This window comes from Danio rerio, chromosome 7, assembly GCF_052040795.2.
Source record: "Danio rerio strain M-AB ecotype USA chromosome 7, GRCz13ab, whole genome shotgun sequence".
Taxonomy (NCBI): Eukaryota; Metazoa; Chordata; class Actinopteri; order Cypriniformes; family Danionidae; genus Danio; species Danio rerio.
Genome location: NC_141027.1, coordinates 29,259,860 through 29,273,622, shown reverse-complemented (window position 1 = coordinate 29,273,622; position 13,763 = coordinate 29,259,860). Strand labels below are relative to the sequence as shown.

Here is a 13,763-nt window from a genome sequence, read left to right as displayed (position 1 = left end):
ATTATTATTATAATTATTATTTTTTTGCTGCTTTTAATGTGTGTGTGTGTGTGTGTGTGTGTGTGTGTCTGCTTCCTTTCAGCCATACGACAGTCTACCAACCTCTCAGACCTGCTTCTTCCAGCTCCGCCTCCCACCCTACTCTAGCCAATCAGTGATGGCGGAGCGGCTCCGTTATGCTATTAATAACTGCCGTTCCATAGACATGGACAACTACATGCTGTCCCGCAATGTGGACAATGCAGAGGGTTCAGACACGGATTACTGAGCCCCCTCCACATCAATCAACTCTGTGCGGGACTATTGGGTGCAGGCTTTTATGATTTTAGGATGTTTTCACAAACACATAATCAAGTGTTTTTATTTCACCTTTGGTTTCTTAGCAATTCAGCAGAACTTGCCGCACAATCTGTTTACACACACGCGCGCACACCTACATGTGTGCTGATGTATAGCCTTTACTTTAAAGCACAGTCTCTGCTATTCATTTGTTTGGTTCTGCCTTCTTTTTCAGGATATTCTGCATGAATGTTTGTTTTATTTAAAAAAAAATGTATAGAATAATGACAAAAAAGACAACTATTGTACATTGTGTATAATGCTTCATTAGGAAATTGTTTTACATGAGTATCTGTATTTATTTCCATTTTTTGAAACGCCTACACCAGGTTTCTTATGTCAGATGCAATAAATGGTTGAATCTGAAACTACATTTTGTAGGAATTATTGTGGATGCTGTTTAGGGTCTTTTTTTATTTAGCAAGGATTGAAGGGATTGTGAGATCTTATGATATTCACCCTTACTAAGTTCCAAATGTGCTAACTTCCTGTGTTCTAGTCTAAATACAGTTTAGGATCGTCTCACAAATGTCTCCCTTGTTGCAAAGCACACTTTATGTAGAAGCTGCTGGTTAGATTGACTGGTTATTGGTTCATATATATGTATATGGACAGCTAGCTGACTTTTTTTTTTCGACAGTCCTCACTGCAGCCTGCAGTTTGATGACGAACTGGATCAGTTCCAATATGTAGTGGATAATCGTCTACACCTCTCAGTAGTATGGGCGTCATTGTGGTACAGAATGCAGTGAGGACATTTTGAATATCTCAGGCTTTGCATAATATCATGGCTCCTGCTGCAGCCTGGGTTTGGCATCAGTGTTTTGATTATTATGTTGTAATGAGAGCATAGATCCTAGAGCTATTGACCTAGATAACAGCATGTTTCTATTTTTCTGTCAGTCTTAGTACACAATGTAACCAAAACAGTCAAGCTTAAAAATATCAAAACTTTCTGGTCATTTTTGGACAAGATGCTAATGGTCTAATCCACAGGTGTCAAACTCAGTTCCAAAAGGGCCGCAGCTCTGCACAGTTTAGTTCCAACCCTAATTAAACACACCTGATCAAACTAATTGAGTCCTTCAGGCTTGTTTGAAACCTACAGGTAAGTGTGTTGGAGCAGGGTTGGAACTAAACTGTGCAGGGCTTCGGCCCTCCAGGAATTGAGTTTGACACCCCTGATCTAATCCAATTTAATGATTTATGCTCAGCTAAGCTAAAAAGTGTTCCCGCCAGACCTGGAGATTTCAGATTGGCTGAGGGGATAAAAAATAAATTATAAAAAAAAAAGGTAAAAGTCAACTGATTAACTTTAGGGCAGCTGTTCAAGTCCATTCTCAACAAAAATATGACATGTTTTTTGATTGAAACAAATGATTTAATTTAGCTTCGTAATATTGGTTTATATCATTTGATTGTTTATGTTCTCGAAGGAATGGACTGACTTGTAGAAGACAAATCACCAGTACCACTGTTTCAGATCATTAAAATGATCAAGCAAGATAAAATCTTGATGTATTAAAGAAAATGATGACTGCATATTGAATGGCCTGATGGTGAATGAATTAACAAACTTTAGTATTTGTTTGTTTTTGTTTTTGGTGATTAAAAAAAGTAATAATTTTTTGTTTCAAAAAACACCCTAAAGAAATGTAAATCTCTGTACAGGGAACATGCAGGAATCTTGCAGAACAACAAACTTGCGCATTTAACCTACAAGATGCCATAACATTTCAGAGATTGTGGAAACATTCCAGTAAATCAGAAACCTTAGCAGAAACCAGGCTTTGCTAGAGTAAATAGTCATATTATAACCAAACATCATGGGCAGAGCTGCAGCCTAGAATTACAGTAATATTTTAATATTTCCCAAATTTGTCTCAGACGACCAAATTGTGGCTGAAATTGCAGCATGAGCCAGGCTTTAGGCTTTCTAAGTAATTTCTGCAGACATCCTACAGAAAAATGATCATGACAGTTCTACGGGATCCTGCAGAAAAGGGGAGCAGGATTTCTTTGCAAGAGGCTTTTAAACAGCGATTTAGAAATATTCCTGGTCACAGAATATCTCTATTATATTTCATAATTTTCGCTTCAATATATAGCACTATATTTTATTCTTTTGAAAAAAATTCAGTCACACTTTACAATAAGGTTCTTTAGTTAATGTTAATTAATGCATTTACTACCATGAACAAACAATGAACAATACATTTACTACTGTATTTGTTCATGCTAGTTAACGTTAGTTAATGAAATACAGTAGTTCATTGTTAGTTCATGTTAACTCATGGTGCATTAACTAATGTTAATAAGCATGGACTTGGATGTGAATAATGAACTAGTAAATGTTTAATTATGATTAATAAATGCTGTACATGTGTTGTTCATGATTAGTTCATGTTACTAAATGCATTAACTAATGAACCTTATTGTAAAGTTTTACCAAACATTCTTCAAAACCTAACTCTAGCAGGTGTTAACTTTACTAAAACATTAATTTGTCATGACAGAAACTTTAACAAGCTTGTGAGATCAGCGTTTCAATTAGAATGTTTCACATTAGGAATAGTTTCTTTGCTTCTCATTCACAACATGACAGGGATTAAAACATCAACCTCTACTGTCAATAAATGCTCATAAACAAAAGGTTCTTTGATTTCAGGAAGTACATGACAGCCCACAATGAAGAAAATACAGCAGACTGGAGCTCAAGCTACTTTATTATGAATGAAAACTTCATACACCTCACAGTCAAAAGAAACTAAACCCATAGGAGTCCAATAAAAGTGACATCTAAACTGATCCCGCTGAGCCCTGTGTGTTCAAATCAGTCAGACCTTTCCAGCAGAGGAGCTTCAATGTAGTGGTTTATATGGAGAAGTGGCCATTGCCTTAATCATCCAAATACATTCCAACACCCCTTAAATGACAACACCTGGGAAAAATAAGCTTGAGCTTAAAAAGACAACACCAGACACGCGAATTAAAAAGAAAACACAAAGCTAGTCACTCCAGGTTTTAATCAGCAGAAAATTTGAAGAGCTAAGACTGAAGACAGGACATTGGCAAATCATTCGAGTCTAATTGGTCAGTTAAACGTAAAATACACAGGAGGAAAAAGCCTGACATGGGGGGAAACGTGAACTATTTAAAGGTCAAATCTACACAAGACCTTATTTAAAAACCTGCTACAGGCTCTGAGAACAAAACACTCACTCTCTCTGACAATCTCAGTATCTCTCTCACACACACACACACACACAACAGAAAAAACAGAAGAGGAGGTCATTACAGAAAGTGCAAGATCTGCAGACATAAAATTCCTGTTACTCCGCAACCGTTCAGAAAGCCCAGAGCATAAACCTCTCAGTGCAGGGCTGCTGGCCGTGTTTTCGGCACACTGGCTTCGAGAGTCGGTCTTTGGGAGGGAAAAAGAACTCCTGTTAGTGGGTTATCTGGGCCTGTGATTGGCCAGCAGGAAGTCTTTGTCTTTACAGGTGAGGCAGAGTTTCAGGTTCCTCAAAGATCCTCCGGCACATAAATATGCCCAGACGGCCATGACTGACAGTATGATGTAGGTCGGGATCAAACTGCCTTGATAGTGTGGGTTCACAAACGTCTGCGAGAGGGATAAAAGAACAACATTGCATAGATTAAAAGAAAGAAAAATGGGTCACATGATGCGCTTGTGATTGGAGTTAGTCAGCTGCTCATGTCTGCAGCTCTACATGCTGAGCAATGCAGCACTGTTACTGTATAGGGTTGTCAGTCGATTCAAGTTTATAACAACAATTTCAAATGAATATAAATGCAGTTGCACAAGTAACTGATATAAAACAGAAGTTGCTGATCATTTGAGAGGGAAGCGTGTCACTGTGTGCAGTTTCTTCTTGGGTTTCCAGCTTTAAAGCTTCAAAGTGCACAATGAGTTGTAAATGTAAATAATATTAAACTTCACTAGGTTAATCGGGTTAACTAGGCAGGTAAGGGTAATTAGACAACAAATCTCTGTTAAATTCATATTTTTTATAGCAGGGGTGTCCAAACTCGGTCCTGAAGGGGCTGGTGTCCTGCAGAGTTTAGCTCCAACTTCATTGAACATACCTTCTTGGAAGTTTCTAGTATACTTAGAAAGAGCTTGATTAGCTGCTTCAGGTGTGTCTAACTGGGGTTGGAACTAAAATATGCAGGACACCGGGCCTCCAGGATTGAGTTTGCACACCCCTGTTCTATAGGATGCTTTAAAATATTATATTTGTGCATATACATTAGATTAGTCAGTACTGAAGAAAATCTGGAGCTTATCTAACAAAAAAACTTACGATAACGCTTCGAAATATAGTACAGCCAAATTTATGTTTTAGAAAAAATATTAAATAAAATGTTCAAAAACACCAAAATCAAGAGAAACAAAGACTATATACAATCTAGTTGAAATGTTGTAGTTTGTAATTTAATTTTGCAATACTTTACATGAATTTAAATGCATTCTTTCCATTTCTAAAGATGTCCTTTGACTAAAATATTATTTTAATAAATTTATCAGTTTTATAAATCTGTTTTGTTTAATTGCACCAATATATATGGCCCATATTCACTGAGAAATGGAGACAAATATTCATTTTCAAAATGGGGTGTACTCATAAATGCTGAGCACTGTAACTCCTATTCAACACAATACGTTTCTGTCATAAAACACTGCCTATTTATAAATAGTATGTCCGCTCTAACTTTCATCTGTAGTATTTTGGAAAAAGTGAAGTTTATTCATAAACTAATTTCGAGAGGATCACGTGCTTATAATTTATCACGACCGGTCTCTTATTAGCTTATCATTATCTTCCAATCATATGAGCCCTAAGCTACTATAAATAACCACAGTTTCAGTCTATTAAATCTTCGTTTGGAAGAAACCCCCCTTCCTCCCCTATTCTCCTCCTTTACCACTGATCAGGCGGCACGGCGGCCCAGTGGTTTCCTCCCACCATCCAAAGACATACAACATGCATAACAATCAAGCACTTGTCTAACCCTTTTCTCACGTGTTCCCTTAGCTACCGCAGCTGGCGAGTTCTGAGATCCACCAAGCTCAGGCTCCCCTCTCGCTCTGCCAACGGGAGGAAGCTCCGGGCTCGAGGATCCCTTGAGCTTGGGGCTCTCTCCCGGGACAGCATGACAAACAAGCTTTTGATAGATCATCAGCTAAGTGTGAACTCTTGAAATGGAAGATAATGTTATAGATATATTGCTCTGTTATTATCAAGAGTAATTGTGCAGTTGTTTTGAGTTTTATAAGGGAATTTAATTTGGTAAATGTGCTGTAAAAACAGATGCTGTGTATCTCTTCGCAATAAAAAGCCTTCAATACAAACAAAGGTTTTATAGAGATGGATTGTTGGTGATTGGATACGTGTTGGCCCAATTGAGCAACTTTGCTTAAACGTAGGAAAATGAAGACCTGTTTATATTTTAAGACCTAAACTCAATATTTCAGACTTTAAGGCCAAAATATTTGATTTGAAAATTTGAAAAGACCCTGTGGACACCCTGTAGTACATTTTTAAAATATTAACATAAAACATTTCAAATCTGACGACTTCAAAAAATGATTTGACTAACACAAAATCTGCCACAGTATTTATGTACTGTTGTCCTTTTTTTGCTTTGATGACATCTATTGTCCATATCTGTAAGTTGCTTTAGATAAACAGTCTGCCAAATGAACAAATATAAATGTGATGTAAAACTAACACATCAGTTATTATATTTCAAGTAAATATTTGACATCTGAAGGTCCAGATTTTTCTTTTCATGCTTTGCGCTTCAGTATTGATGCATTTTCTCAGGAATGACTGATCAAAAAAATAAAAGAAGTCGCTACAGACCAATGCTAGTATAAAGATGTTTTCTGAAACCCTTTTAAAGCAAGAAAGCCATTTCCACCTCCAGAAATGCAGTTACATAATTTTGGCCAAAATGACATCATTCTAATCCGTCCTTTCTTTACACTTAATATCCTTTGAAGAACTTAGGAACTTTGAACACTCACTGGACACACATTCATGCATATACCCTGGGCATATAAGCCCACTCTAGACATTTATACACATTTGCACACACCCTTGGCATATATTGTGCCGTTCTAGTGTACGCCACATAGGCGAGTTGGCTTGACAAACCACCTATAGCAGGAGTGTCGAAAGTCAGTTTAGAAGGGCCGGTGTCCAGCTGATCTTATCTCCAACTTGCTTCAAGACACCTGCCTGGAAGTTTCTAGTATATCTAGTAAGAGCTTGATTAGCTGGTTCAGGTGTGTTTGATTAGGGTTGGAGCTAAACTCTACAGGACACCGGCCCTCCAGGACCGAGTGTGGACACCCCTGACCTATAGGATACACTCCCTCTGCACTTATGCACCAGGTACTTTGTTCAAAACACTTCCATGTTTTTGTTTGTACAGATAGCTCTTTTATATATATATATATATATATATATATATATATATATATATATATATATATATATATATATATATATATATATATATATAATCCTTTTTTTCTACAGCCACATACTCTATATCAAAAGTTTTTCAATATTTTATATTTGCTTTTATTTTCTATTGCATCACTTCTATTTCTCCATAGTTTAGATTCTATTGTTTTTATTATTATTATTTTATTTTGTTATTGTTGTTACTATTTCAAGGTCACAAGGGTGATGAAATATCTGGAAATCCCTGCATTACAGCACGACACATGTTGACTTACCAGACATGACACTACTAGATGACTGGCGACCACGGCTCCGAGAGCCCACCATCTCTGACGCTCACAGGCCTCGAAGAAAACCACCCCCCAGAACATGTGGAGCAGGATAATGGCCAAAGTCATGAAGGCTGAGGAGAGAAAACACACACCTCAGTCACACTGGAGACCATCCTCATGCCTAAACACAAGCTGACGTCTCTTTACCTGACGATATGAAGTAATGCTGGGATTCGCCATGAATGCCAACGGTTCCTGGACCCAAGGAGTCAGAGAGGATGTTGACCACAGAGAACGCACCGCTCATGAAGCCAAAGCCCAGACCGGACACTGCAAACCAACACACACTTTAATAAACACTGAATGTCTATTGCACCATGAGAAGTAGCATGTGAGGGAGGTTTACCATAAGCTAGCTGCCGCATGGAGATGGGCATGGTGTCCTCCTGACTGAGAGCCAACAGGCCTTCATTTGCTTTTCTGTGAGAGATACAATGACAGACGGTTAACAACAACCCTCCTACTGACTGCCAATGTCAATCATTGACGGAATCCTTTGCTTATTTAAACACAGTGGAAATGTGCTAGGGCTTGTGCTTTCTTTTTCTTGGTGTCAATAGCCTAGTGGTGCTCACAGTGACCCGAGTTAAAGTCCCAGCTGCGGGTCCTTTGCCAATCCTTTTTCCCATTCATTCCTGTTTCCCTTTCCACGGTCATATCAAAAAAAGGTTTAAAATTCTAATAACATATAAATAAATAAATAAATAAATAAATAAAGGCTGTGTTTAAGATAATTAGTAGCATTCAAGTTTTTGGGGTATGAATGATTTGGGTTTTGAACTAAATGTATAGGTTTTTTCTGTATGGATGCATTAAAACCTATTTATAAGTGGGTGTCATTACAAATGATGCAGAAGATTTCGATTTTAAATAACCATTAAAATAGTAATACAGTGCATCATGCTACAAAACTTAGGATAATAAGAAATGTTTCATAAAATCAATTATTTGTATACTCTTCATAATCACAGGAATGAACAAATCAAAAATGTTTACTTTAATCGTAATATTGCACATTTTTTTTTTCTTTATTTTAAAGCAGATGTCTTAATGAGTAGCGCGCTGCACAAGCCTTAAATCTAAGCCCCAGCCTGGCCCTGGCCTGAGATGCACAAAGCACAGAGACACTGTAGCCCTGTCCTTGTCCAACAGCTTATCAATATTTTGGCCGAGTCCGACTTGAAGCCTGTCTTTTTTTCCGCTTTAACAGCTTCTTATACGGTTACAACCATTAAAACAGACCAGATTTGTATTTAATAGAAAGTTGATGTTTTTTCGTTTTTTTTTTTTTTTTTTTTTTATCAGAGTAATTTTAAAAAAATGTTTGGAGGTGTTTTTTTTTTTATTATTGTTATCTTAAAAGTTTTAGTTTGATTGACATTGATATCCAAGCGGTGTGTGGTGCACAGTGAGTTTACTCAATTTAACAAGTTGTGCATTGTGCATAACCAGTTGGCTCATCATTTAAAGTGGTCACTATTTACAAGGTTGACCAGAAGTTTGCCTTTCTTCTAGCGTTTTTCGCAGTTTTAAAGTTTGCCATTGGCATTTTTTTTCTTTATGTTCTCCATTGTACTTGGCTAGATATCTCTATACGCAAGGCATCACTGGCACTTTCGGACCAAACGCATTAGATCTCATTAAACTTTTTTTACATTTTTTTTTTTTATTTCTAAAGCCGGTCTGAAGCCCAATATGCGTGCAAGCTATAATGGGAAAACTGGCCCGAAGCCTGGCCCTAGAGGCATAAAAAAGGCCACTGCACTCGGGCTCAAATGCAGGCTCTATTAATGAGTACAGAAAACTTATTAAAAAATACTGACACAAATTTTAAAAATCTGCCTTTTTCTTTTTTTAAATATAGAATAACTTCTTGATGGGGAAGGAAAATGGGGAAATCCACCAGAATATATGATTGAGCAAAAATCTGTCTAGCTCAACATGAGTCAAAGTTTTAACTTCCACTTGCACCAAAGAGAAACTAAATATATCAACTGTGTATATCATTTGTTTATAGTGATGGCTCGGGCTTTTAACCTGATTTATGGTTGTATTCATAAAACAATATAGTCGTGATAGTCGTGCGATATTCTGTCAGTAACAGCAGTCATCTCGCCTCTTCACCCTTGGGTATTACTCCACCCACATACAGCAACAAGCAGCGGACACTCTAAAGTTTAACAAATATTGCTGCTGTTGGACAACTGTTGGACAACTTTTGAGGTTTTTTTAGTCAAGAATGTAGTTGTTTAGATTGCAACTATGCAGTTTATTTATAAGGATAATGCCTATTTTAAATATTTATAATTTCAGAGACAGCGCGTCGGCGGCCATAAGCATTGTTGTGTTGGCAGAAAGAAAGAAGAAATGCCAGTATGTGTCTAGCGGTTTTCCTTATTGCAAACATAACAGTAATCTGGTAGTGATTGCGCTGCTTTTTTGGGGGGGTTAATTATTGTGATATCCTGCTTCCAACAGGAAAATAGTGTAGACTGTAATACTGTAGGGAGATATCTCAGTAGACTGATGCCATATTTCATGCTGTTCAGCCTTATAATCTTTAAATGTAAGCAAAATAACCTGTTTTGTTATCACTTTAGACATTATGCTAGAGAATCATTCAAACACTAGCTCTAAAAAGACGTTGGTGAAATAGTAACGACTTCTGCTGTTCTGACGTCAGCTGCAGATGTGAATAATTGGCAGAAGAAACAAGTTCCCAATACAAAAGGGTTTTTAGACTCTGTGTTTGATTTTCTTTTTTACATACATGATTATGTCCTTGAAGTGTTGAATAAACACAACATAACACTCGCAGCAGTGCAATGTGACTGTATATCGTCACTGGTGGGACGCTAATCTGTGCGATATTGTGATACTGCTCATACATTCATTACACATACATACATACTGATTCAATATATACAATTTCTCTACATTATACGCTACAGCAGCTCAAACTAGTATTACCTTATAATTTTGTTACAATAATTATGCGGTGACCTTCCATTACCTCTGTATGCGTTCAGACTTGCATTGCCGCCACTGAACAAGTGCAATCTTGCATCTACAGTTTCAGCATAATCTGGAAACAGCAGTGCTGGCTCTGACCTTAGTATTACATTATTACCTAAGTGTTATAAGTGTCAAAAAGCAATATATGAAATATAATTAATTAGTGGGAATATTATTAATTAAAAATAATCCTCAACATTTTCCAAGTACCAGCGACGTCCAAACCAGCTAATCAAAGTTTTCAGGTTCACTCGAAAATTCCCAGCTAGTGTACTTGGGGCTGGCTGAGATCAAATCTGTAGGAGGTTCAGGAGCAGGGTTGGACACCCCGATTTAGACAACTTTAACGCAAGAATAGAAAACACAGCCCTGCCACTGTCAAGAGTTATACTAATCCAGTCAATGCTCAAGAAGATGATATACTGTTATATTTAGGCTTATTGATTACATGGAGCCTTTCAAAGACAGAAAGTGGATGGGTAATTCTTACTTCAGCAGTCTGTAGTAACCATATCTGAAAGCCTCCTGAAGCAGGACAGAGAGCACAACTCCGAAAATGAGCAGCCCTCTCTGCTGAGTGGCACTGTTCTTGTTGCTGATCTGGACCGTGATGAACCACACGAGAGACGACAGCAGCAAAGACACCAGCCAGAAAAATGCCCTGATAAATCAGAAACAAACTCGTGTTACAAACAGTCACATACATCAAACAACCCCTCTCAAAAATCTGTCATCAACATCAGCTTCCCAGCTCCACAGCTCGTTAGCTCTCTTAATGGAGCAGCTTGCACCCCCCCCCCTCTCTCTTTTTTAGCCTTTTTTTCCACAAACTGTGGTTTGAAACATCATTAACTCTCAAAATTTGGAGATGAGAGGGTTTGCTTTTTTCTGTCTCATTCTCAGAGTCTACTCTGATCAAAATCACAGTGAGTGAACTGTGAAGTATAAGTTGAACTCAACAACTCCAGTTAATCATAAATTAATAAATGCTTTTAATTTCAAAATATTTTCGCTTTGGCCTTTAAACACTTTCCATCGTATTTTCGATCAACTTTATTATGCGAGTAGTCAACAGAGTCTTTAGTCAATATTAAGAACTGACTAAAAAAAATCTTTTTCATCAATACTCAACCCTTTCTATCCTATTGTCAACTCTATATGAAATAAGTAATTTATTCTATATATTAGGTAGAGTAATTGGGCTTTGTCTGGAAAATGACAATTTGACAGAACAACAAACATTTCCAGTTGTTCTGATTGATTGAATTATTGCTTTCTTATCCAACAAATATAGATTTTTCATAGCAAATTTAAAACATTGATTTTGCATGTAAAAATAAATGTAAACATCTGAAAAGATGACATCTTTAATAAAGATGATAAATTGAAAATATTCAATTCATTCATCAATTAATTTAATAAATCTAGATGGATGTTTCCAAGCGTCTCTTATTTTTTCCATAGCTGTGTAAATATAAAACACACGAGGCTCATGATTGATTGCATTTTGGTGACTTTTAAGTCACTTCAGATAAAAGTGACTACCAAATGATTAGATGTAAACTGTAATGTAATTGTGTGATGGCAAAGCTGAATTTTCAGCAGAGGTCATGAACCTAGTCTTGAGTGTCACGTGATTCTTCAGGAATTCATCTGGTATGCTAGTTTGCAGCTCAAGAAACATTTATTATTAACAAACCTAAAAACAGTTTTGTGGCCAAATATTTTAACGTGGAAGTAATCGATTTTAAAAGAACATTTAATTGAAATCTCGCCCTTTCTTAATCTAAAGCCGTAGCTTTCGCTTCTGATGTTTAAAGCATCTTAATTTCGGTTCACACAAAAGACTTACTGAAAACAAAAATTTGAATAGAATTTTTTTTTGCACATTTAACTTTAAATTAAAAAAAAAAAACATTTCTCTGCAGTTTGCTCTGTTCCAACTATATTTGATCAAGCCTCAGATTCTGGTGAGCAGATGAGAAAGGCAGTCATCAGCCCAAATGAAGTGCTGCATCACGGGACTCTCAGCCACACACGGAACCACAAGCGCGCGCGCACATACACACAAACCGGGAGAAGCACATCTGCCCTCGTACTTACCCTGCTATGAGAAAGATGACACGCAGCGGGTCCCGAGCGATTGTAAACATAAACAAAGCGATGGCCGGGCCGAACGCGATAAACGTACAGCCGAAAAACACCGCCACTGTCATGATGTAGCTCGGCTAACCTGCTAATGCACTCAAAAGACCGCCGCTTCAGACGGATAAGTGCTCTCGGAGGCTATTAACACACTCCATCCACGAGAGAGTCCTACGGCTGTCAGTCAGTTTCTGTAAGCACCATAGATGAATCGTTATGGAGGCGTTTGTTGTGCCCGTTTTTTCCAAATGTGTTGAGTGCATTCAGCGCAGCGATTGAAACTGTTCAGCACAGCGTCTAAGGTTACTTCCGGTTCCTAGTCATGTGACTTCATGTGTTTCAGAATCTTTTTTTCCGTATCAGTTTTCTTACCTCACCCACTGAAGTCCGTTTATTAACAGCGTTATTGAACCCTACTATTGTCCTGTGAAACTTGACACACATTTAAGTGCATGAATTCCCGAGTCCTATATATCCGCCTTAAAATGTATTGTTCAAATTATTATTTTAAAGTCTGCAATGTATTTCTAAAACTGAAATTTATTACGAAAATGTTTACTCATATTGGGTTAATTCGTCAGCATTCAATTATATGTTTCAATTATATTTATTTAATCATATACTTACCGGCCACTTTATTAGATATACCTGTCCAACTGCTCGTTAATGCTAATTTCTAATCAGTCAGTCTAATAATCACATGGCAGCAACTCAATGCATTCAGGCATGTAGACATGGTAAAGATGATCTGCTGCAGTTCAAACCGAGCATCAGAATGTGGAAGAAATGTGATTTAGGTAACTTTGAGCGTGGCATGGTTGTTGGTGCCAGACAAGCTGGTCTGTGTCTATTTTAGAAACTGCTGATCTACTGGGATTTTCACTCACAACCAAGTCTAGGGTTTACAGACAATGGTCCGGAAAATAGAAAATATCCAGTGAGCAGCTCTGTGGGCGCAAATGCTTTGTTGATGCCAAAGGAGAATGGCCAGACTGGTTCGAGCTGATAGATAGGCAGCATTAACTCAAACAAGCACTTGTTACAACCGAGGTATACAGAAGAGCATCTCATAACACACAACTTGTCCAACCTTGAGGCGGATGGGCTACAGCAGCAGAAGACCACTCCGGGTGCCACTTCTGTGAGAGGGTGCTCGCTGCAGAGCCATTTGAGGAGAGCTGAGCTCCAACGAGGGGGAGCATGAGCTGTCGCTCCTCCTCCTGTAAGCTGTTTTAATGCGTACACCAACCCCACCCCTAACCCTACACCCAGTGACATCACTCGTAGAAGAAGTGCAAAAAAGGTGGAGCTCAAGCTTAAGCTCCCCCTCGTTGGAGCTCAGCTCTCCTCAAATGGCTCTGCAGCGAGCACCACTTGACTTCTGTCAGCTAAGAACAGGAAACTGAGGCTACAATTCGTACAGGCTAACCAA

General features: G+C 37.9%; 2 protein-coding genes across 14 annotated transcripts in view; one reads left to right on the top strand and one right to left on the bottom strand.

Annotated features, from left to right (window-relative positions):
- Nucleotides 1-707, top strand: part of herc1 (HECT and RLD domain containing E3 ubiquitin protein ligase family member 1) — an 86,839-nt gene extending 86,132 nt beyond the window's left edge. For all 12 annotated transcript variants that reach the window (XM_087261184.1, XM_087261182.1, XM_087261181.1 and 9 more), the window contains exon 78: nt 83-707. In XM_087261184.1, coding sequence (XP_087117310.1) covers nt 83-268 — 186 coding nt within the window. In that variant the 3' untranslated portion in view covers nt 269-707. The remainder of the gene's footprint in view (nt 1-82) is intronic.
- Nucleotides 708-2,872: 2,165 nt separating this feature from the next.
- Nucleotides 2,873-12,907, bottom strand: aph1b (aph-1B gamma-secretase subunit). Of its 2 annotated transcripts, none has more exon segments than NM_200115.1 (6): nt 2,873-3,964; nt 7,115-7,242; nt 7,319-7,441; nt 7,518-7,591; nt 10,677-10,847; nt 12,290-12,632. In NM_200115.1, coding segments are annotated over 6 exon segments (777 nt in total). In that variant the 5' UTR covers nt 12,403-12,632; the 3' UTR covers nt 2,873-3,796.
- Nucleotides 12,908-13,763: the final 856 nt, after the last annotated feature.